Source organism: Oryx dammah, unplaced genomic scaffold, assembly GCF_014754425.2.
Source record: "Oryx dammah isolate SB20612 unplaced genomic scaffold, SCBI_Odam_1.1 HiC_scaffold_29, whole genome shotgun sequence".
Taxonomy (NCBI): Eukaryota; Metazoa; Chordata; class Mammalia; order Artiodactyla; family Bovidae; genus Oryx; species Oryx dammah.
The window spans coordinates 48,170,435-48,193,706 of NW_024070213.1; the positions used below are offsets into that span (position 1 = coordinate 48,170,435).

A 23,272-nucleotide genomic window follows, 5' to 3' on the forward strand; every position below is an offset into this window, starting at 1 on the left:
AGCAGATGTTGGCAATTTGATCTCTGGTTCCTCTGCCTTTTCTAAAATCAGCTTTTCACATAGTATTTGTAATATTTATTCTCTGGGTTTCCTACCCACATGTCAACAATTTTTCTAAATAAGTATACTTTAAACAGTGTCCAGCTACCAAGTCTACTCCTATCAGTTAATTTCTATTTTTACTTAATTGTATTGTTCAGCTCTAGAGTTACTTATTTTGGGGTATTGTTTCCTCCTTATCTGTTCTATCCTCATAATGGAGTTGATGTCTACAATTATTTAATTATAGTTTTCTATAAGTTTTCCTTGGTTCTGTGCTTTTCTGTTTGATTTGGTCTCTTTTAATTTAAATATAATTGATGTACAATATTGTATTAGTTTCAGGTGTACAGCATTGTGATTTGGTACTTTTGCAGATTATATTCTGTTTTAGGTTATTATAATAGTTATAATTTCCTATGACAGTATATTGTTATTGCTTGTATATTTTATATATACTAGAGTTAATTCCATACTCCAAATTTGTTCCTCCCCACTTTCCTCTTTCCTTTGGTAACCACAAGTTTTTTCTCTGTGGGTCTGATTTTGTTTTGCATATACATGCACTTGTATTTTTTTTTGATTCTGTATAGAAGTGATAGCATATAGTATTTGTCTTTCTTTGACTTATTCACTAAGCGTAATATTCTTTAGATCTATCCGTGTTGCTGCAAAATCAGTATTTCATTCTTTTTTATGGCTGAGTGGGATTCCTCTGTGTGTGTGTGTGTGTGCACGCATACACATTTGAATATGCCACATTTTATTAATCTAGTCGTCTGTTGATGGGCACTTGGGTTGCTTCTTTGTCTTGGTTATTTTAATTAGCACTGTGATGAACATTGGAGTACATGTATCTTTTCAAATTCTTTCTTTTTTTCCCAATAAATATCTAGCAGTGAATTTTCTGGATTGTATAGTAGTTCTATTTTTCGTTTTTTAAGCAATCTTCTTACTGTTTTCCATAGTGGCTGCACCTATACTTCTAACAACAGTTTTGGAGGGTTCCCTTTTCTCCACATCCTTGCCAACATTTATTTGTAGACTTTTTGGTGATACACATTCTGACAGGTGTGAGATGATACCTCCTTGTGGTTTTGATGTGCATTTCTCTAATAATTAGTGATATTTGAACATTTTTTGTATGTCTGTTGGCCATCTGTATATTTTCTTTGGAAAAATGTATACTCAAGTTTTCTTTGCATTTTAGACTAGATTGTTCAGGTTTTTTTGATATAAAGTTACATGAGTTGTTTGTGTAGTTTAGATGTTAACCCCTTGTTGGTCACATCATTTGCAAAATATTTTCTCCCATTCTCTAGATTGTCTTTTCAGCTTGTTGAAAGTGTTCTTTGCTGCACACAAACTTTTAAGTTTAATTAGGTCCCATTTGTTTGTTTTTGTTATTTCTTTTGCCTTAGGAGACTGATCCAATAAAATATTGTTATAATTTATGTCAAAGATTTCCCACCTATGTTTTCTTCCAGGATTTTTATGGTTTCAGGTCTTACACTTAGATCTTTAAACATTTTGAGTTTATTTTGTATATGTAAGGGACTGTTCATACTGTTCAAACTCCCCAGGTTGGTAGGTGCCCAACATGCTACTGGAGATAAGTGGAGAAATAACTCCAGAAAGAATGAAGGGATGGAGCTAAAGCAAAAACAATACCTAGTTGTGGATGTGACTGGTGATAGAAGCAAGGTCTGATGCTGTAAGGAGCAATATTGCATAGGAACCTGGAATGTTAGGTCCATGAATCAAGGCAGGTTGGAAGTGGTCAAACAGGAGATGGCAAGGGTGAACGTCAACATTCTAGGAATCAGTGCACTAAAATGGACTGGAATGGGTGAATTTACCTCAGATGACCATTATATCTACTACTGTGGGCAGGAATCCCTTAGAAGAAATAGAGTAGCTATCATGGTCAACAAAAGAGTCCAAAATGCAGTACTTGGATGCAGTCTCACAAACGACAGAATGATCTCTGTTCATTTCCAAGGCAAACCATTCAATATCACAGTAATAATCCAAGCCAGTGCCCCAACCAGTAATGCTGAAGAAGCTGAAGTTGAAAGCTTCTATGAAGACCCACAAGACCTTTTAGAACTAATACCCCCAAAAGATGTCCTTTTCATTATAGGGGACTGGAATGAAAAAGTAGGAAGTCAAGAAACACCTGGAGTAACAGGCAAATTTGGCCTTGGAGTACAGAATGAAGCAGGGCAAAGGCTAATAGAGTTCTGCCAAGAGAACACACTGGTCATAGAAAACACCCTCTTCCAATAACACAAGAGAAGATTCTACACATGGACATTACCAGATGGTTAACATTGAAATCAGATTGATTATATTCTTTGCAGCCGAAGATGGAGAGGCTCTATACAGTCAGCAAAAACAAGACCAGGAGCTGACTGTGGCTTGGATTATGAACTCCTTATTGCCAAATTCAGACTTAAATTGAAGAAAGTGGAGAAAACCACTAGACCATTCAGGTATGACCTAAATCAAATCCCTTATGTTATACAGTGGCAGTTAGAAATAGATTGAAGGGACTAGATCTGATAGACAGAGTGCCTGATGGACTATAGATGGAGCTTCATGACATTGTACAGGAGACAGGGATCAAGACCATCCCCATGCAAAAAAATGCAAAAAAGAAAAATGGCTGTCTGGGGAGGCCTTACAAATAGCTGTTAAAAAAAGAGAAGTGAAAAGCAAAGGAGAAAAGGAAATACATACCCATTTGAATGCAGAGTTCCCAAGAATAGCAAGGAGAGATAGAAAGCCTTCCTCAGTGATCAGTGCAAAGAAATAGAGGAAAACAACAGAATGGGAAAGACTGGAATCTCTTCAAGAAAATTAGAGATATCAAGGGAACATTTCATGCAAAGATGGGCTCAATAAAGGACAGAAATGGTCTGGACCTAACAGAGGCAGAAGATATTCAGAAGAGGTGGCAAGAATACACAGAAGAACCATACAAAAAAATCCTCACGACCCAGATAATCACAATGGTGTGATCACTCACCCAGAGCCAGACATCCTGGAATGTGAAGTCAAGTGGGCTTTAGAAAGCATCACTATGAACAAAGCTAGTGGAGGTGTTGGAATTCCAGTGGAGCTATTGCAAATCCTGAAAGATGATGCTGTGAAAGTGCTGGACTCAATATGCCAGAAAATTTGGAAAACTCAGCAGTGGCCACAGGATTGGAAAAGGTAAGTTTTCATTCCAATCCCAAAGAAAGGCAATGCCAAAGAATGCTCAAACTACCACACAATTGCATTCATCTCACATGCTAGTAAAGTAATGCTCAAAATTCTCCAAGCCAGGCTTCAACAATACGTGAACCATGAACTTCCAGATATTCAAGCTGGTTTTAGAAAAGGCAGAGGAACCAGAGATCAAATTGCCAACATCTGTTGGATCATCAAAAAAGCAAGAGAGTTCCAGAAAAACATCTATTTCTGCTTTATTGACTATGCCAAAGCCTTTGACTGTGTGGATCACAATCAACTGTGGAAAATTCTGAAAGAGATGGGAATACCAGACCACCTGACCTGCCTCTTGAGAAATCTGTATGCAGGCCAGAAAGCAACAGTTAGAACTGGACATGGAACAACAGACTGGTTCCAAATAGGAAAAGGAGTACATCAAGGCTGTATACTGTCACCCTGCTTATTTAACTTCTATGCAGAGTACATCATGAGAAACCCTGGACTGGAAGAAGCACAAGCGGGAATCAAGATTGCCGGGAAAAATATCAATAAACTCAGATATGCAGATGACACCACCCTTATGGCAGAAAGTGAAGAGGAACTAAAAAGCCTCTTGATGAAAATGAAAGAGAAGAGGGAAAAAGTTGGCTCAACATTCAGAAAACTAGGATCATGGCATCTGGTCCCATCACTTCATGGGATAGATGGGGAAACAGTGGAAACAGTGTCAGACTTTATTTTTGGGGGCTCCAAAATCACTGTAGATGGTGATTGCAGCAATGAAATTAAATACACTTACCCCTTGGAAGGAAAGTTATGACCAAACTAGATAGCATATTCAAAAGCAAAGACATTACTTTGCCAACAAAGGTCCGTCTAGTCATGACTATGGTTTTTCCAGTGGTCATGTATGGATGTGAGAGTTGGACTGTGAAGAAAGCTGAGCACTGAAGAATTGATGCTTTTGAACTGTGGTGTTGGAGAAGACACTTGAGAGTCCCTTGGACTGCAAGGAGATCCAACCAGTCCATTCTAAAGGAGATCAGTCCTGGGTGTTCATTGGAAAGACTGATGCTAAAGCCGAAACTCCAATACGTTGGCCTCCTCATGTGAAGAGTTGACTCATTGGAAAAGACCCTGATGCTGGGAGGGATTGGGGGCAGGAAGGAAAGGGGATGACAGAGGATGAGATGGTATCACCGACTCAATGGACATGAGTTTGAGTAAACTCTGGGAGCTGGTGATGGTCAGGGAGGCCTGGCTTGCTGTGATTCGTGGGGTCGCAGAGTCAGACACAACTGAGCGATTGAACTGAACTGAACTGAACTGAACTGAAGGGACTGTTCTAGTCTCATTGTTTTATATGTCTGGTTTTCCCACACAGCACCACTTGTTGAAGAGATTGTCTTTTCTCCATTGTAATTCTTGCCTCCTTTGTCATAGATTAATGGCATGTGTATGGGTTTATTTCTGATAAAAAACTCATCAAAATGGGTGTAGAGGGAACATATCTCAACATAATAAAGCCATTTATGACAAACTCACAGCCAAAATAATATTCAACAGTGAAAAAGCTGAAAGCCCTCCCTCTAAATTCAGGAACAAGGCAAGGATGCCCACTGTCACCATTTCTGTTCAACATAGTATTGGAAGTCCTAATCGTAGCAATTGAACAAGAAAAAGAAATAAAAGATACCCAAATTGGAAGGAAAGAGGGAAAACTGTCACTATTTGCAGATGACAATGGTACTGTATATAGAGAACCCTAAAGTCACCATCCAAAGCTGTTAGAACTAATAACAAATTCAGCAAGGTTTCAGGATTCAAGATTAATATACAGAACTGTATTGCATTTCTATATGCTCAGTTCAGTTTAGTCGCTCAGTCGTGTCTGACTCTTTGCGACCCCATGAATTGCAGCATGCCAGGCCTCCCTGTCCATCACCAATTCCTGGAGTTCACTCAGACTCATGTCCATCGAGTCAGTGATGCCATCCAGCCATCTCATCTTCTGTCGTCCCCTTCTCCTCCTGCCCCCAATCCCTCCCAGCATCAGAGTCTTTTCCAATGAGTCAACTCTTCGCATGAGGTGGCCAAAGTACTGGAGTTTCAGCTTTAGCATCAGTCCTTCCAAAGAAATCCCAGGGTTGATCTCCTTCAGAATGGACTGGTTGGATCTCCTTGCAGTCCAAGGGATTCTCAAGAGTCTTCTCCAACACCACAGTTCAAAAGCATCAATTCTTCAGCACTCTATATGCTAATAAAGTGAAAAACTGAAGCGGAAGTGTTAGTGGCTCAGTCGTGTCTCTTTGTGACCCTATGGACTATAGCCCGCCAGGCTGCTCTGTCCATAGAATTCTCTAGGTAAGGATACTGGGGTGGGTGCCCATTTGCTTCTCCAGGGGATCTTCCTAACCCAGAGATCAAACCGAGATCTCCTGCATTGCAAGCATATTCTTTACCATCCGAGCCACCAGGGAAACCCTATACGCTAATAATGAAATATCAAAAAGAGGAAGAAAACAATCCTGTTTAAAGCTTCAACAAAACAAAACAAAAAACTAGGAGTAAACCTAATCAAGGAGGCTAAAGACCTATATGCTGAAAACTATAAAAAAAAATTGAAGGAAATTCAAAGAAATGGAAAGATATCTTGTGCTCCTAGAGTCAAAGAATTATGAAAATGGCCATATTACCCCAAACAATCTACAGATTTAATGCACTGCCTATCAAAATAAACCATTTTTCACAGAACTGGAACAAATAATCCTAAAATTTATATGGAATTGTCAAAGACCCCAAATTGCCAAAGCAGTCCTGAGACAAAAAGAACAAAGCTGGAGCTATAACTCTCCCAGACTTCAGACTGTATTACAAAGCTGTAGCGTAGTATTGGTACAAAAACAGATTCATAGATTAATGAAACAGAATAGAGAGCCAAGGTCTCTCTCTTTCACATGAGAGTGAAAGTCGCTCAGTCGTGTCTGACTCTTTGCGATCCTATGGACTATACATACAGTCCATGGAATTCTCAAGGCCGAAATACTGGAGTGGGTAGCCTTTCCCTTCTCAGGGGATTTTCCCAACCCAGGAATCGAATCCAGGTCTCCCACATTGCAGGTGGATTCTTTACCAGCTGAGCCACAATGGGAAGACCAAGAATACTGGAGTGGGTAGCCTATCCCTTCTGCAGGGGGTCTTCCCAACCCAGGAATTGAACCGGGGTCTCCTGCACTGCAAGTGAATTCTTTACCAACTGAGCTATCAGGGAAGCCAGCCTCAGTTTATTCTTTGGCAGAGTGGGACTAGTACTATTTCACTGGACGTTGGGCTGCTGTGTGTAAGGTGGCTCAGAAAATGAGTTGCTATGATGTCTCCTGTGCATTCTCAACAGGGGTAAGTGTGCCCCCAAGAGGGAAGTTGTTTAGGGAGTGGATCTTTTAAATATTGATATTCTGGAGTGGGAAGCCATTCCCTCTCCAGGGTATCTTCCTGACCCCAGGGATCTCTGACTGCTCTTTACATTTCTTCCTCCAGCTACACTGGACACCTTGTAGTTCCCCAGTCGTTATTGGTATTATTGCTCTGAGGTCTTTGCACTTACTTCTGTTCCCACTGCCTAGAGAGAATATCAGCTAGATGTTCACATTGCTTATTTCTTCACTACGTTCAGGTCTCTGCTCAAATAACACTTTATCAGAGATGCCTTCACTGACACCATTTTATAAAACTTCTATCTGGACCTAACTCTGCTTTAGTTTCCATCGGTATTATTGCCACCTGACATGGCATCAGGGATTGTGTGCTTTATTAGGTTCACTGATACACTATATCTATTGTCTGTCTTTATCCAGAATTAAAACTCCTAAGATCAGGGTCTTCATTTTGTTCACTTATGTGTACCTGAAGCAGGCCTGAGGCATTAGCATGTATTCAGTGCATATCTCGTGAATGAGTGAATGGTGGCCTCTCTGAGTGTGAGAAGACCGGTATCTGGCCATTGCGTTGGAAGATCCCTACTTTTCATTCTCTTCAGATCCTTCTTTTGGGCCATTTTCCCAGCCATAAGGGTACTAGCTTTGAGTGTTCTTGGAGTTGCCTGGGGGAAGGAGATCTTCTACCTGATCCTTCTGTTTTCAGTAAGGTACTCAGTTATCTTTAGTGCTTGAGTCCTTAGGTGCAGAGCCCTTCGAAATAACTTCTTCTGAGGGAAAATTCCTGGTTTCTCTTGGGGAGGTAAAACAGGAATCACCTGGTTATGTGTGCCGAGGCAGTTGGGGGAGAGGAACCTGGTTGCCTGTTTCAAACCCCACTCATGTATCTGGAGTTTTGAGCATTTATTAACTTTGTTTTTAATATAACTTATTTAATTAAAATTTATATAATTTTTAATAATGAACAATTTTAACCAGCTTGTAAAAATTCCTAAGCATTTAACAGTCTGCTCTCATGAGCTGGTATAAGCTGTGTCATCTTGCTTTTGGCTTCCCTTGTCTCTTGTAGGCTTTAATCTTTCCGCATCTTCTGTCTTCTTCCTACATCAAATATTTCTTGCTCATCTAAAATTTCCAAAATTTTTAGTTTCCAAAATTTTGTTGATAGCTCTTTTCAGCTGTCATCTTCTTTCTCATTTTCATTGCCTTACTGAGGTTAAGCCTTACTCCAAAACATCCAATTTACTGCTATTTTAATAGGTTTAGGAGGTTGTCAAGGTAAATGCATGTGTTCAGACTGCTTTGTTTAACAAGAAGTGTCTCTATTTGGAATTACTTTTAATTTCTTCTTGCATGTACATGCTTGAAAATGTATGATGTTACCATATTCTTGACCTATGTAAGTTTTCTCTCTTGCTTTTTTTCCTTTTCACTATTGGTGACCTTTTATGGCTCACATAAAATTTTAGTATAAAATTCACTTCATTAATTTTTATTGTTTAATGTACCTTTGGTATGAAAATAGATTCATTTAATACCATAATAGTAACTCTTATAACCACAGACATTAAAACAGTAAAAATTTTTAGTTTCAGGAATGTTTGTTTTGGGTAGAATGAAATAGTAGTGTTTTACATCTATCAACATGTATTTTTGTTTACTGAGTTCATGACTTTATTCCTGGGTAGCTTATCATCTGTCTTGAGATAGAGGGGTGGAGGAGGAGGGAATTGTTAGAGCAGAAAAGAAAAAAGCAAGAAAAATTGTTTATTTTTTTTAACTTTAAAAACAAAATAATAGTTTTGAAAGTCATAACTCATTGTGGATAAAAGGATTCTATAAGTTCCTTTATCTTCCCCCTGTAATACAGCAAAACTTGGGTTTTGGTTGCAACTGAGACCCCCATGATGTCTCCATCTTTGCACAACTCAGTTGTTCATCTCCTTCCCTTATGCTTCCATGACCAAGATAGTTCAACTTGAATTTCTGATACTTGTTACCAAGAGCTAAGTCCTTCTAATTTAGAGGTTTTGGGTGTTTTTTTTTTAAACCTGAACTTTGTAGATCTTCTTTCCACACATAATAGCTATTTATCATTATATGCTTTGACAGAAATACAGATGGTCAAAAGGATAAATTGAGTAATGCTTATCAATGAACTATCACATCAACATGTGATACAGTATTTGTAAAATAGCTGTACTTGATATCCAAAACATTTTTCATTCAGTGTGTAAATGATGCTTGGAGACCCTACAGATCTGCAAATTCCTTGAAATACTTCTTCGCACCACCCTCCTGTTCCCAAACCTAAAGCCGCTTAGCTCACAGGTTGGTTGAGCCAGTGTTTTAGACCATCTTTTCCCCAAAGTCATTCCCACCTGAGTTTAAATGAGCTCTTTCTTGCCTTTCCACAGTGCCAAATTGTGTTTATTCCAATGTCTAGGTATTTCTTTACTCCATCCGCTCTTTTTCACACTTGCCACTACTCCAGTTCAGGCCCTGCTTACCCGTCATGTGTAGCTGCAGCAGCCTTCTATCTGGTCTCTTTTCTTACTTCCTGTCCCTTCTCCACTCGTCTCCATAGGGAGGCCAGCATGATCCTTCTGGTTTGTCCTTTCCTCGCCTGAAATGCTGCTCCTCACGTGTGCCATCTGAGATATGGGATGCCTTTATTTCAGTCCTACTCAGCTGCTTGTGTTCTATAATCACATCAAACACACAAGCTTTTGTTGGGGCCAGTTCTTTTGGTGGGAACAGTTTTTTTTCTCCTCCACATGGTGAACTCGTGCTCAGCTCAAATGTCACTTATGAAACTGTTACTCAACCCCACATTCCTGCTGGCATCCTGTAGCACTTTGTCTAGGCTTGGGTTATGGATTTCTCACACTATGTGCACTTTGGGGACAGGCACTTTCAGTTGTGTTTGTGTCCCCAAGCACCTCGAACAGTGCCTGTGCATGCTGTCACTTCAGTCATGCATCAAAGTGAAGTCGCTCAGTCATGTCTGACTCTCTGCGACCCCACGGACAGGCTCCTCTGTCCATGGGATTTTCCAGGCAATAGTACTGGAGTGGATTGCCATTTCCTTCTCCAGGGGATCTTCCCAACCCAGGGATTGAACCCAGGTCTCCCACATTGTAGGCAGACGCTTTACTGTCTGAGCCACCAGGGAAGCCAGTCATGCATGGTACCTGGTAAATGCTCACTGAATGTTTACTGGATACCAATGTGGACTGGTGTGCTTGTGATTATGGGGCTTTCTTTGAGACTAGCAGGGCTATGGTATTCTATGCAGTGGGGATCTGGAAATGGAGTGAGGAAAAATGTGTTAAAGTTATTTTCCAATTTTGTTTTTCCTATTCAATCTCTTCTGAAATTTTTTTCTCTCAAATAAGACTTTATTGCATTTTTCCTGATTGCAGCTAAGCAACATATAGCATAGTATTTAGAGAGATATCATGTAGGTTTGAGTTCAAATTTTGCTACTTATTGTCTGTGTGGCTTGCACATAGTATGTAACATCTTTATGCCTTATTATTGTCATCTGGAAAGTGGGAATTATTCTAATAGTACTTACCTCATAAGATGGTCATGAAGATGAAATTAGTAAGTGCACATAAAGTGTTTAGACTATAATTATTCAGGAAGTATATACAGCTATAATTATGTTCAATGCAGAAAAGGTACAGGTGAGACCTGGATACATTAGAGCTGGAGACTAGGGCCCAGGATCTTCCCTTTGTTACATTAAAGGAAAACACAAATCAGACTCCAGAAGCCTCAGATAATCATTTTGATCTTTTAAGAAAGCCTTTCTCAACCACGGTTCATCTGAACCACTGAACTCTGGACTGGAGTGACAATTTTCCCCTCTCTGTCAAGGATGCAATGTAGCTAACACCATTCTAGATGCAAAGGAATGTTGGTTCACTGTGTACAATGCACGATTCAGGAACTGAGGCTTAATCTCCCCACCCGTCCCATAAGAAAAGGGTGTTCTGAGTCTTCTTAACGACTGGGTGCTGGGACAGTGTGTCAGTCACATCCTCTCTAGAAACCTGTTTCCTTGCATCTTTTCACTTAGGGCAATTGTCAGAACTCACTCCCTCCTGCCTCCCTCACCCATATAACCTGTCCCTGGAACGCCATTCATTTGTTCCTTCTCCGTGTTGTGCTCATCACTACCCACTGGTGTTGACAGGTGTCCCTTCACTTTTCTTGAAAGAATAACATGTCTCTCCCCACCCCTGGGTAGCCCCTTTCACTTCTGCTATTGCAGTGAAGAATAGCTCCAAACAATGTAATGTCAGTAACTGGACCACACCATAGTAAACATGATTGACATCTTTTTTTTTTCCCCTCACATGCAGACTTCTTAAAGTCAGCTAGATACTGTGCTCTTTTCAGATGCCTCTCCTTAACAAAAAGTACCGAATCATCTAGGCCCTTAGTCTAGCTGTGTCGTGATCCGTGCCACCAACGCTCCTGCTGGACTGTGCGTGGCGGAGCCAGTCTGCTCTTCCAGCGCCCATTCCCCTTTCCTGCAGCTCTGCAGTGCTGACCAGGCCCACGCTGCTGCCCAGAAAGGCAGCAGGCACTGATTTTTGGGGGGATGAGGGATAGGTCATGATGTCTCCTCCATTAGTAAGGAAGAATAATACTGGGTAAGCAATTACTGCTGTTTACCACAATGCATATAATGGAATATCATATAGCCATTCATTTTTGAAGAATATTTATTGACATGGGAAAATGCTTACAGTATGTTAAAGAAGAAAGCAGGATACAAATCTGTAAATACAGCATGATCCCAATCTAGTAGTAAAATAAATTATATACGCATAGAAAAAACACAGGATGGAAATACACTGAAACATTAACAGAGACTCTCTCAGGTGGTGGGTTGTGGGGTGAATAATTAATTTTAGTATTTTCTGTATTCTCCAGACTTTCCACAATAAAACATATATTATTTTTAAAATCTGAGGGGGAAGGGAAGTCAACATAACAGACATCTAGTACTGGGAGGCAGCAAGACTGATGGTTGTGAGGGGAGGTTGCATACTTATACCACCTCTGCCCACACCTTTGTTTACCAAGGAGGGACAGTTAAGGTCCATCCTGTCCACCTCTCAGGACCAGTGGGTGTGTGAAAGGGCTAGAAAGGGCCTTAGGTATTTGCTGACTGTTACTCTAAGCAGCTCAAGTGCCTTATGTTTGAACTTGCTTCCTATACCATTTTAAAGATTGGGAGGGATGTAGACACAGGGGCCGGCAGAGTGCAGTTAGCCAGTGTATTCTCACCATCCCCACTGCAGGTCACCGAGCCAGGACATGTCGAGGGTCAGGGCAGGGGGGTAGTGTTGGGGAGCCTGCAGCCCTAATCTCTGACCTAAAGGATTCCACGCCCTTATCTGAAATTCAGTACTAACTGAGCAAGTTTTCTGCTCATACTTCAACTTCATTGGGTCACCTCCCTACTTAATAAGTTCTTTAAACCAGTTATGCTGAAATAGTTATTGGTTAAAATGGCCTGAGAATTACCAGTCTCCCAGCATTCCAAAGTCATAAGGAGGCACAAGGTGGACCCCCGTGGGCAATGTGAAGGGGAAGGTGAGGTGTTAGGGGGTCAGGCAGCCTGAGTTGGAGTCTTACTTGCTGTGTGATGTTGGGTAACTTACTGTGCTTTCCAGAGATGATCTCTAACATCAGATGTGATGAGGATACACAAGATAAAGATACATAAAAAGCCCAGCACAGAGCAAGCAACTGACAGATGTTGGTTCTCTTTCCATGTGCAAGATGAAGTCACTTTCATCTTCTCCCTTTGCAAATTCTCTCTTCAAAACAAAGCCTAGTGCCCAGCACAGAGAAATTCAAAATGAAACAGAACTCACTGAAAACAGAAGAGCACAGTAACTTAAACAAGACTGTTCAAACACTAACTCTGCATAAAGCTGGCAAGATGGTATTTCATTAAACATGTCTTCATTTAGGTAAGCGACACTCATGCCAAAGCTATCTGATTGCAGAAATTATAAAAATATCTTAAAAATGCATTTGTAGAATGAAGTAACAAAAATACTTAAAATTCTTTTTTCTAAACTTTTTTTCACTTAATCTAAAATTATGAATTACCAAGTTTCACTTTATTTACTGTTAAAACATGGGTCGCCCATAACTTCTACTCCAGTTATTTTGGATGAAAATCCTAAAATGTATTGTGTCCTTTATAGTCTTTTTATAGAGTATTCTGGATTTAACTTTTTTAAAAAAGAAACACAAGGTCATCATTATGAGAATTAGTTTACAAGCCATACTATTGTATGGATACTTTCTGGGTCAACTAGAATGTCCTTTGGGAAACAGATGGTCCCAGACTTACGATGCCTCAAGTAGTTCTCATTCTCCCCACATTCCTATCCAGTTTTCAGTTGGATTTTTGCTTTCAGTAGGTCTGCCTTCCATCCAACAGCCTCCTCCTTTGCCATTTTTTTTTTTTTTTTGGTGGATTTGAAAGTCAGATTAACTAAACATGTTAAAATATATGCAAATTTTAGCAGAGAGGCAAAAAGTGAGATAGATTCTTGAGGCTCTCACGTAGAAATAAATTGTAAGAAACTCTGACATCTCTTTTGGCATCTCAAAGGCCTTTTAAAACTGAACTCCTGATTTGTACTTTTGCCAGAGAAGTGACTTCTGGATAAAAGACATTTCACTAATACTCTGTGTACTTTATCCTTAGAAAAGCTATTTATTACAACTGAGATAACAGATGTAAAAGCACTTTAAAAAAGCATAAACTGTGAAATAGTATTTTTACCCCAATAAACAATAAACAGTATTGTTTATAAAGAAACACACACAGATGGCTAAATTGAATCAACCCCAATGTTTTATTTAATTTAAAGTTTTAAAAGGCAGTGGTTAAGCACATTATGTGTATATATATATGTATATACATACATACATATATATATATATAAGAGGAAACCAACCCCTTTTCAACTTTAGCCATTGATTAACTAGGCCCACTGTCTATTGCATGACTCATTTTCTACTTTTTCATATGACCAATCTGTTTTACCAAAGTAAAAACAGCCTTAATCAGTTTAACAGTAACTATTTGTGTTTCTTTTTTAAATAAATAAAGTTACCATTAAACTGATCACATATGGTAGAAAGGTAGAACACACACAAGCACACACAGTCCCCGATTTAAAACATGTGGCGTATGAATGACCTATATGTACAAATGGGTGCTGCTGTCTCCTCCACCCTCAGCAGAGGCCACAGAAGAACTCCCAGCACCCAGGGGTCCCCATTCCCTCTTCCGGGTTGGCGGGTATGTTTTCCTGGCACCCCTGTGTTAGACCTCAGAATGCATGCTCCCCATGCAGCAATACAGGTGGGGGTTCAGTTCTATGGTACTAGTGTTCAGGTTATTAGGGAATAAATAGGCATTGGTAGCTGCCTCAGAACTAAACCATCCTTTGTAACTTTATAGGGAGAAATGTATTCTGAAGTTCTAGATAACTGACATACAAACTTTTTTAATGTAATCAGTTTGCAAGTCTGGGGCTGTGTGTGTCTGTGTGTGTGCACGTGTGTGTGTGTGTGAGTCTCTATAGATTTATACAAAATTGAAATGAAGTGAAGAGTGGGGCTAGGCCTATGGAGCAGCTGCTTGGCTTCCATTCACTCAGTCCTGATCTAAAGGGTCACTTGCCTTAGCCCCTTTTAGCAGCTCATTCTGCTTCTCATGTGCCTCCATCTCTGGAGAGATTCAGAAAGGGCAGCTCACACAAGTGAGAGGAAGGACACAGCTAAATCTTCTGTTAAGAATCTTGGCAAACAGAACTGCCAGATTCAACCAAGGCTGCTTTATAGAGTGAAGTCCTTCAGTTCCATCTTGACAGAATGGAATTTTTTTTTCCTGTTCCTAGTCCCTGCAACTCCATCTAACTGCAGCTCTGTATGAATGCCTCAATATCGCAAAAACACAGGATCACTTCTTAAATACGCTGGATTCTCAATGAGTAAACCAGTTAATGTGTTTCTAGCCAAAGCAAGGGCATAAATGTTTTAGAGAAAAGATTCCCCTGGAGCTACAGAGAAAAGATGCTGATAAAAGCAATATTGAGAGTTGAGCAGGTGATGCTTTCAGTCTGTGTCAGAGCTGGTCTCCTCGATGACAGAGTACTGGTTGAGTGCTTCCTCCAAAGGCGTTATTGTCCCATCAGGTTTTAGTCCCATTGGTTTAAGCAACTCCTCTCTGGAAAAAGAGATAAAAGAGAGAGAAAAAAGTATTCACCAGCATCACACACACACCCTCCCCCCACCCAAATCCACATCCTTAAAAAAAAAAAAAAAGTCTTTAAAAACCAAAGTATTTTTCTTCAAGCTCTCTCTGTGTGTTTGTAACAGGAAAGATGAAAGGGGTATGGAAAGAAAAAGAGGGAGATAAAAGACTTCATTCACACAGGCCAAACCTACTAAGCCAATTAAAAGTATGAAAAGTCAAGGTCTAAATGGGCTCAGGACAAGGAGCAGGTCTCTTCTGTTTTTAATAATTAACTTTTTTCCTTTTGTGGATTTGTTTTAGTGAAGTTGAAGCTGGCAAAATTTCACCTGTCTCAGTGGACCAGCCATGTAATTAAATGGCTGATTTGAAATGTATGGATTTCATTTAATGGAATAAATCTGCCATTTGATTTTTCCCTCTCGTCTCTAGTGATATATGAGTACTTATTGATTTCAAATCAGTTGGCCTTTCCCAACTTTCTCCCTCCCTTTTCTTTCCTCTTCTCTCCTTCTTTAAAAAAAAAAAAAAAAACCATTGCTTTTGTTTGTGGCAGTTTAATTATGGGATTGACAGCCATTTTAATCTCTTCAAAGCTCCCCAACTGCCTCTCCTCAGCTAATCCAATTATATCTACTCCACAAGTTACGGCCTCATCTAAAGATGATTAATTATTGATTGAGCCAATCAAAAAGCACTAGGAAAGCTTTATTTAATCTTTTCATGGGCTCTTATTTATTATATGGAGATTATGGTGAATGTACCTGTTGAGCTGCTAACTCTAGTCCTCCTCCCACCCCAAAAGTCAGCAGTGTACTTTAAAAGGAGTCTTGAAGAGCACATGAGCTGCTTAAAACTTATTTCTCACAGAAACGGGCATCGCCCCCTAAAAACATGTCTACAACAAGAACCCACATGGCAGCAACTGTAATGTTGGTGGGAGCTAGAGTGAAGGAAGATAATAAAGCCTCCTCTCCCTCTGCTTCCTTGTGGTTGTCCCTCAGGCAAGCACAAAGAAGGGCTCCCTCCTGGGAAGGGCCAGCCACACAACCGTGTGCTCGTGTTACAAGTGCAGAGAAACTTCTGAGGAAGGGGAAGAACAGCTCAGTGGTCAATGGATAAGCCAACAGGAGCCTAATCAAGCAGCTCTTACCAGAAGACTACTGCTGAGAGTCTGAAGACTCTATTAATATGGATGTTTGACTGGTTAAATTGAGGTTGCTAAATATTTATAAAGTAGGAAATGTGTTTCGTGATCCCAGAAATGGGGTCAGAATCATAGAACTTAAAGTGGCCTTAGAGATCATTTAGTCCAACTCCCTTGTTTAATAAAGGAGACTGAGTGACTTACCCAAGGTCACATGTCTAGTGGCAAAGCTGGACCTGGGACAGTCCCTGAATCCCAGTCCAGGGCTCTTTGCACATCTGGATTAACTGCTCTAACTGCACTGAAGGAACACACTCTGAGTTCAGCTGTTCAACAACTATGTGCTGAGAACTGTGTCATATACTGGGGAGAGAAGGAAGGCCAGGCACAGCTGCTGCCCTCGAGCAGTGAGTGAAACATACTCATGGAAAATACCTTAGGACATAATGGGGTAAATGCTGTAACAGGATCAGGAACAAAGGAAATCATAGCTCCTGAGACGAAGCATCGATCTAATCACCTGGGGAAGGTGGGAGCAGCACCTCCAGGGAGGTGTCCTATGCCAGGCAAAGATGGCACAGGACTTTTCTGGCAAGGGAGATTGTGTGGAGGGCTCTGTATGGTCCCAACTACTTGTGATTGTGTAGACCTTTCTGGATTGTGTCAATTTCTTTCTCTGCTCTCAAGCTGGGAAAGGGCCCAGTGTTTGGGGAGGGGTGAGGTTCACTGAAGGAACAGCAGGAAGTAAGTCTGCAAGGGCAGTTGGGGGTCTGGGAGTCAAGTGTCTTGAATGTCAAAGTAAGCAGCTTGGGTCCTAGTCTGTAAGGAATGCCCAGCCAGGGTTGCTTTACAGGGAAGAATCTCTGGCAGCAGTGCAAAGACACATCGGAATCAGGGAAACTGGCAGAGAGGCAAGTCACGAGGATATCACTGTAACAGTGTGTGTGAGAGGAGACAGAAAGTTGGGCTGTGGTTGTGGGAAGAAAAGGCATCACTTCCAAGGTAGAGCTGTCATCCACTGGAAGGGCAGAGTTGGTAAAGGGGAGTGAGGAAGAGTGTCTCTATGGCTCCCAGCTCAGATGACCATGTGGATGGTGACCATTCATTCGAGCAAGAGCACAGCAGATGGAGCAGATTTTGGGGGATGGGGGAAGACACTGACATCTTTCAGGACAGTGAAGAACTCTACACGACAACCAGGTAGAAATGTTTAGTGGAACTAGAGAACAATCTGCTTCCACTGAAACTTCTCTCTAGTACCAGTTCATACTACACATCTGTACTTTAGCAACAATTCCTAGTTCTGGTTGTCCTGAAGGACTTTGTGATCCTGGACACTGTTTACTAATAATCAATACAAAAGGAGAAGGGGACCACCTTCTGGGGTGAAACATTAAGGGATCAGAATGTTCAAAGGTTTGAAGGGGTTGGTGACTGCAGGAACAGTAAGGTGAGGTGCGGTGAAGGGTATGGGTGGGTGGAATGGGATCAGTAGATGAGACTGTATGAATAGTGATACAAGATAGTGATGAACTGCTGGGGGGGGCATGCCATCACTCCTAATATTTCTGCATTTCTCTGGTAACAGAATGATACTGGGGCTAGCTACCAGCTTGCACAAGGTAGCCAGTACTTTCCCATCCAGACCCAGGAGGAATATTTTCAAATCAAGTCCATAGGTTTCACCCCTACTTCCTAATCCAATTTTATAATAGAAATAAAAACATTACAAAAGTTTTATGGCCAAATTATGAAAATTCATCATAGAATAAAGGGGCTCATATTTTAATTCTCACTTGTGAACTATTCTTCTCAAGGCTTTATTTTTTGGATTTTCTGTATCACCCCTCTACTAACATAGATGCTCCTCTAAGGATATAAATTATTTTCTTTTTCACTTGGCTATAGGATGCTATAGGATGTCTTGTCTTACTGACACTCCTGCAGGAGAGGTGTCAGTGATAACTGGCCAAATAATTATGCATTCATGCAAATAAATTAAGGCGGCAATGTGATACACTGGAAAGAACAAAAAGGTCTAGAGTCAGGAAGTCTCTCTGAAGTCCTGGCTCTTCCACTTACCAGTTGTGTGATCTTGGGCAAGTCTCTGAGTCTCTGTATTCCCATCTGTGAAATGGGGATAATAATACTAGCTCTACCTACCTACTTCCTAGTGATGACTTAAGGGGTTATAGTACTAGCAGTGGTAGTAGTAACAGCAACAATAATAGTGTAAATGAAAGAGCTCTATGAACTGTAAAGGAGTCCTAAATATTAGTTGTTGTTATTGTGGTACAGTGAAAGGCATATAAAGGTTTTGGAATCAGACCTAGGTTCTATAGCAGTAAGATCTGGAACTCTCTGAACTTCAGCTTCCTTATCAGTAGAATTGGGATAGCAATACCCATTTCACTGAATCATCATGCGGGTGAAAGGTCATTATACATATGAAGTACATAGTGCAATGGCTGGGATGTAGTTGGAACCCATGAAATGCATTTCCTGTCTTTTATATGCTTATGGAAGGAAGGTTTCCACAAGATTGTTAGGGCAGTCTTTGGGAATAAGTGGGGGAAGAGTATGCAGAAGCAAATAAAAGATATGGTCCCTGTCCTCAAGAAGCTTTTAGTCAGTTCAGAAGGTAAAACACACACACATTAAACAATATTAAAGGAATTACAGAACAGCAGATCAACAAGCTTGAGATGATTAACAGGCAGAGCCCTGCTTCCCCTAGCCTGACAGTTCAATACACCCTTACTGTATTTGAAATTTATTTAAAGGCAATTTCTCATCCTGTTTGGGAATGGAAGGAGAGAGGATCACTTATAGATATGTGACTGTTTTCTCTTATGGACCCCGAGGCTTACTTTTCAAACCCCCATCCTAACGATGCTGATCTTCCTCTCTATCATATAACAGCCCACAAATACCAAAATGAATTCTTTGATATAGAAACTTACTCCTAAAAGGTCTGAAAAGTGACCTGGTTATACTAAACTGCTTCATTTAGTAAGATCTGTTGTATCTAGATCAGCAAGATGTGGACAGAGAATGGGAAGCATTAATGAATACCACAGAACTGTTATTCCACCAGTCATACGGGCTATGTACACGTGGGAGGGACACAGAGGAGATGGGGATGCTGATCACAGGCTCCTGGCAGGAGATGGATTCAGGGCCAGACTATAATGGCAGTGATGGACATAGATTCATGGGGAGAAAGGCATCCCGAAGCAGAAGATTAGTCAAGCAAAGGCACAGAAGCGAGAGTTAGTTGTGTGCAGGGACTGGCAAGCAGGCTGGCTTGGCTGAGATAAAGGAAAAAGAAAGCTCAAGACAGATATGGGGTACAAAAGAGGATTTGGATGGAGACTTTGCAATCCTGGGCTGACAAGTCTGGGTTACAGTACAGAGATATTTTGTCTTCTATTTCAAGGGTCCCGTATTTTAAGACTATTTATTAAAAATAATTCTTATTACAAAGGTTGAAAGCTATAAAACAATACTGCTTTGACATATTAAGAAAATATTCTACGCTTTTCATTTTCATATCCCTATGTGTCTAGCACAGTGCCTTGCAGATGGTAGATCCTCAATAAGTGTTTATGAACTCAATTTAGCTGCAGTTGGTATTATCTTGTATTTTCACAGAAAGGAATGGTATAGTGTTTTATGTGACTCCTAATAAACAAACCCTGACCAAGAGAAAAGGTTCACTTTCATCACCAAGATTTACAATTAGGAAAAGTATTAGCACTCTACAGGGAATTCTGCATGATGCTTTCCAGGGATTTCTCATTCTCTACTGGACTTGAGCAACTTGAGGACAGAGTCCGTGTCTTATCTGGCTGTGATCTGCAGTATCTAGGATGGGCACATAATAGGTGCTCAGTAAAGTGCTACTGAAAGAATGTAATACATGGGTCATAGCATAAATGGACAATGGTAGAGAACCATTTTCCATGAGTCATCCTCATATTATTTTAACTATAATTACTTCCCTGATGAGTCAATGTCATCAGACATTCTGACCGTCCAGAAATCAAGGCCCCCTTTGTGCCATACAACCTGAAATTTCCAACCACTGATTCATGTAGACTTGGCTGCTTACATATGGGGCACCAGTGGGTCTAGTCTCAGATTGTCCACTAACGTGCTGGGTGTCCTTGGGCAAGTCATTTCCTTCTCTGGGCTTGAGTCTCCCCATCTATAAAATGAAGGGGTTGGACAAGATGATCCCTAAGATTCTATTCTAATTCCAAGAGTCTAAATATTAGGTCACTAAATAATCATGATCTACTTAAAAAGCTGCTAGGTTTTTAAGACACTAAAACTGCTAGGCTTTTGTTTCTAATCAAGATCTTCTAAACCTAAAAGTCAAGCACAGCAGCCTACCTAATTGTCACTGACATACACCAAGACCACAAGTCCTTTCTGCAAAGCTACCAGCAAATGATTAGAATGATTCCAAAAATAAAATCAAAGCAATGGCAAATGTTACAACGATGGATCTAAATTTAATCATGGCCCTCAATAAACAGGCCATTTCATGAAGAGTTACTGGTCCTAAATTATGAAGGTCCCATCTAAAAAGGATGGCTAGGTGTTAGATATATGTAGATCATGTAGTTAAACGAAGATACTGTATACTGAAATGTGCATCAGGGTTAAGATATTCACATAGCAATAACTCCTTCATACTTACCTTCAATGCTATACACAGGCCTTAACACAAGTTAAGACTGCCCTCGTTATCATCAAAAAGTACAGTGATGTCTACTGGATAAAGAGCCCATTCTAGGCACTGTGACAGTATCATGGCGGGCTTCTCATCTGATCAGGCATCTGGCCAGGGAAGAGATAAGCCTCCAAGAATGTTCAACTGGAACGAAACATCATTTAGAAATTTGATCTTACTAAACGATAAGGAACCATAATCTATAAGGGCTTGGCCAGGCACGAGGACACAGATAAAGCACGTCCAAGAAAGGAAACCTTATTTTGCCCCAGCCTAACCCTTAGGACTGCTAACGGAAACCAAAAAGTACTTTTTAAAAGGTTTAGGGGTGGGAGATTATGGAATTTATACCATATTGAAAGTTTTATAGTCTGTCTTTTTTTCCCCCAGATATAGTTCCGCATTTTCCTGAGCCACCATTTCCTTGTAAGTATGCTCCTCTGGGATGCCTGGGCTTATACAACTTCTCAGGACCTTAGAGAAAGCTCCACTTCTTAGACTTCTGGTTCCTATGTAACTTTCCCCCAGAAATGACAGTGCAATATTGGGGCTCAGATACTAATATACCCAATAGCACATTATAGAATAGGCCAGATGTGTATGTGTATAAAACACCTTACTTGACCTGGAAACAAGAGAATACTCTTGCCCAAAGCACATGTTTTTGTGCAATACAAACAAAGCATTCAATTCAAGTGTACTTGTTGAAAAACAGGACATAATTAAGCAGTTGGTAAAATGCATTCTTGTTTCCCACTTGCAGATCTCCCAAGAGTCCCTTCGAATTTACCTATACGAGTTTCAGCTTCCCGCTTGCCACTTAGCTTGATAACGACTCAAAAATCATTCCCTTGTTTTCAAGGGCTCTTCTTTCTTGTCTGCTCTGTGTACTACAGGGCAGTATTGACACATGGAATTAATGACAGGGTCTGTAATGAAACAACAGTCATGCAAACACCAGTCTGCTCTTTGATAAAACAGCATGTTAGAGACCTATTCACCTCCCTCTAATTGAGTACTGCATAATAGTTCCAATCCTTTTATGTAACATATTTTGTTCTATGATTAGAAAAGAAGAAAAAGGGGGAACCTATGAAGCATTGCTTCCTTCAATCACCCCCTGATTAATTCTGATTTTAATGAGGGTGGCTGTTATTTAGGCAGGTTCTGTTACATACTTGTTTTGTTGACTTCTGTACAATGTATAACAAAACCCAGGATGGGATAATTGGGAACCATTTCTTTGGCACAGGGATTCCTGTTCTTAATGTAAGGTTGGCTTGGAAAAAAAGAACCCTGACATTTAAAATTAGCCATTTCGTATTTAATTCCCTTTCACATTTGGAAGATGGGATGAAAATTAGTATATAATAAAGCATTTTAATTAACAGAGCTTTTCCAAAAACGCCTGCTGTAATGGAGCCTGTGAAAGCCCCGAGAAGGAAGCTCTGTAATCTTTGCTATAATTCTGAGAGTGCATCTTATTTCAATACTTCAGCATCAACGGAATAGTCCATAATCTATTGAAGTACAATGGATTTCCTCAAAACTTGTGATATTCTGAAGTGTTTTAAATGCTTTGTCCTCAAGAAATTAATACAACTTTTGGCACTAGTTAAATGTTCAGTTATATACCATCAGAGCATGTCCTTTGCTGATCCTTCATCTTTCAGTATAATCTTCCATCTGATGGCTTCCTAGTGCTGAAGTTACACTCATCTTTTACTAAGCCACTAACCAATAGGTAGGAGAGGTGTAGTGGCTTTTCTGTACCAAATCTGAGGTCTTCAAGCTCCATTTTTCAAAAACATTTCTGAGACCCTTCCTGAGCCTCACCGTCATGCTTTGGGATTGGGTACAGTTGGGAAGTTAAAATATAAAACATAAAAATATCATTCCCAAGAGAAATGGATATGGCACATTGTCCACACCATGCATGTCCTTCCACTTCGGGAGTTGAATAAACAGGCAACAGCCTTATAAATAGGGAAGTCTTTCTAAAGTTAATTTTCTTCATATGATCACACTGAATATAAGAATCTGTCAGAATATTCTCTTCTCAAAATAATTAAAGTATTTTATAGTAACATAGAATCATAGCAGTTTTACTGGTTTCCTTTATATGAAGCTGTTTTTGTTTTTGATATAAGCTGCTTAGGACCTGACTTGATATTTGAGAAAAGCTCAATTATGGAATGAAAAAGCAGGAATGGCCTCCAAATCTTAATTTTCTTCTCAGATAAATAGGCTTACTATCTGTCTTTGTCCTTTGAATCTATTTAAAATTTAGAGCATCTTACTAAAGATAATCAGACTGACAAATTTGAGAGGTGTATGTTGGTACTTTTTTAAAATAACATTTAAGATTTGGAGTCTGAAGTCTAAGA

General features: G+C 40.1%; 1 protein-coding gene across 5 annotated transcripts in view; it reads right to left on the minus strand.

Annotated features, from left to right (window-relative positions):
* Window positions 1-11,416: 11,416 nt before the first annotated feature.
* The window catches only part of RIC8B (RIC8 guanine nucleotide exchange factor B), a 102,869-nt gene continuing 91,013 nt past the window's right edge, over window positions 11,417-23,272 (minus strand). For 2 of the 5 annotated variants that reach the window (XR_005719912.1, XR_005719910.1), the window contains 3 exons: window positions 21,676-21,814; window positions 20,853-21,029; window positions 11,417-14,970 (listed from right to left, as the gene is read on the minus strand). Coding sequence is in view for 2 of the 5 variants with exons in the window: in XM_040234790.1 (XP_040090724.1) it covers window positions 14,859-14,970 (112 nt within the window). In the remaining 3 variants the exon portion in view is untranslated. The remainder of the gene's footprint in view (window positions 14,971-20,852; window positions 21,030-21,675; window positions 21,815-23,272) is intronic. The other 3 variants (XM_040234790.1, XM_040234789.1, XR_005719911.1) reach the window with 2 other exon arrangements.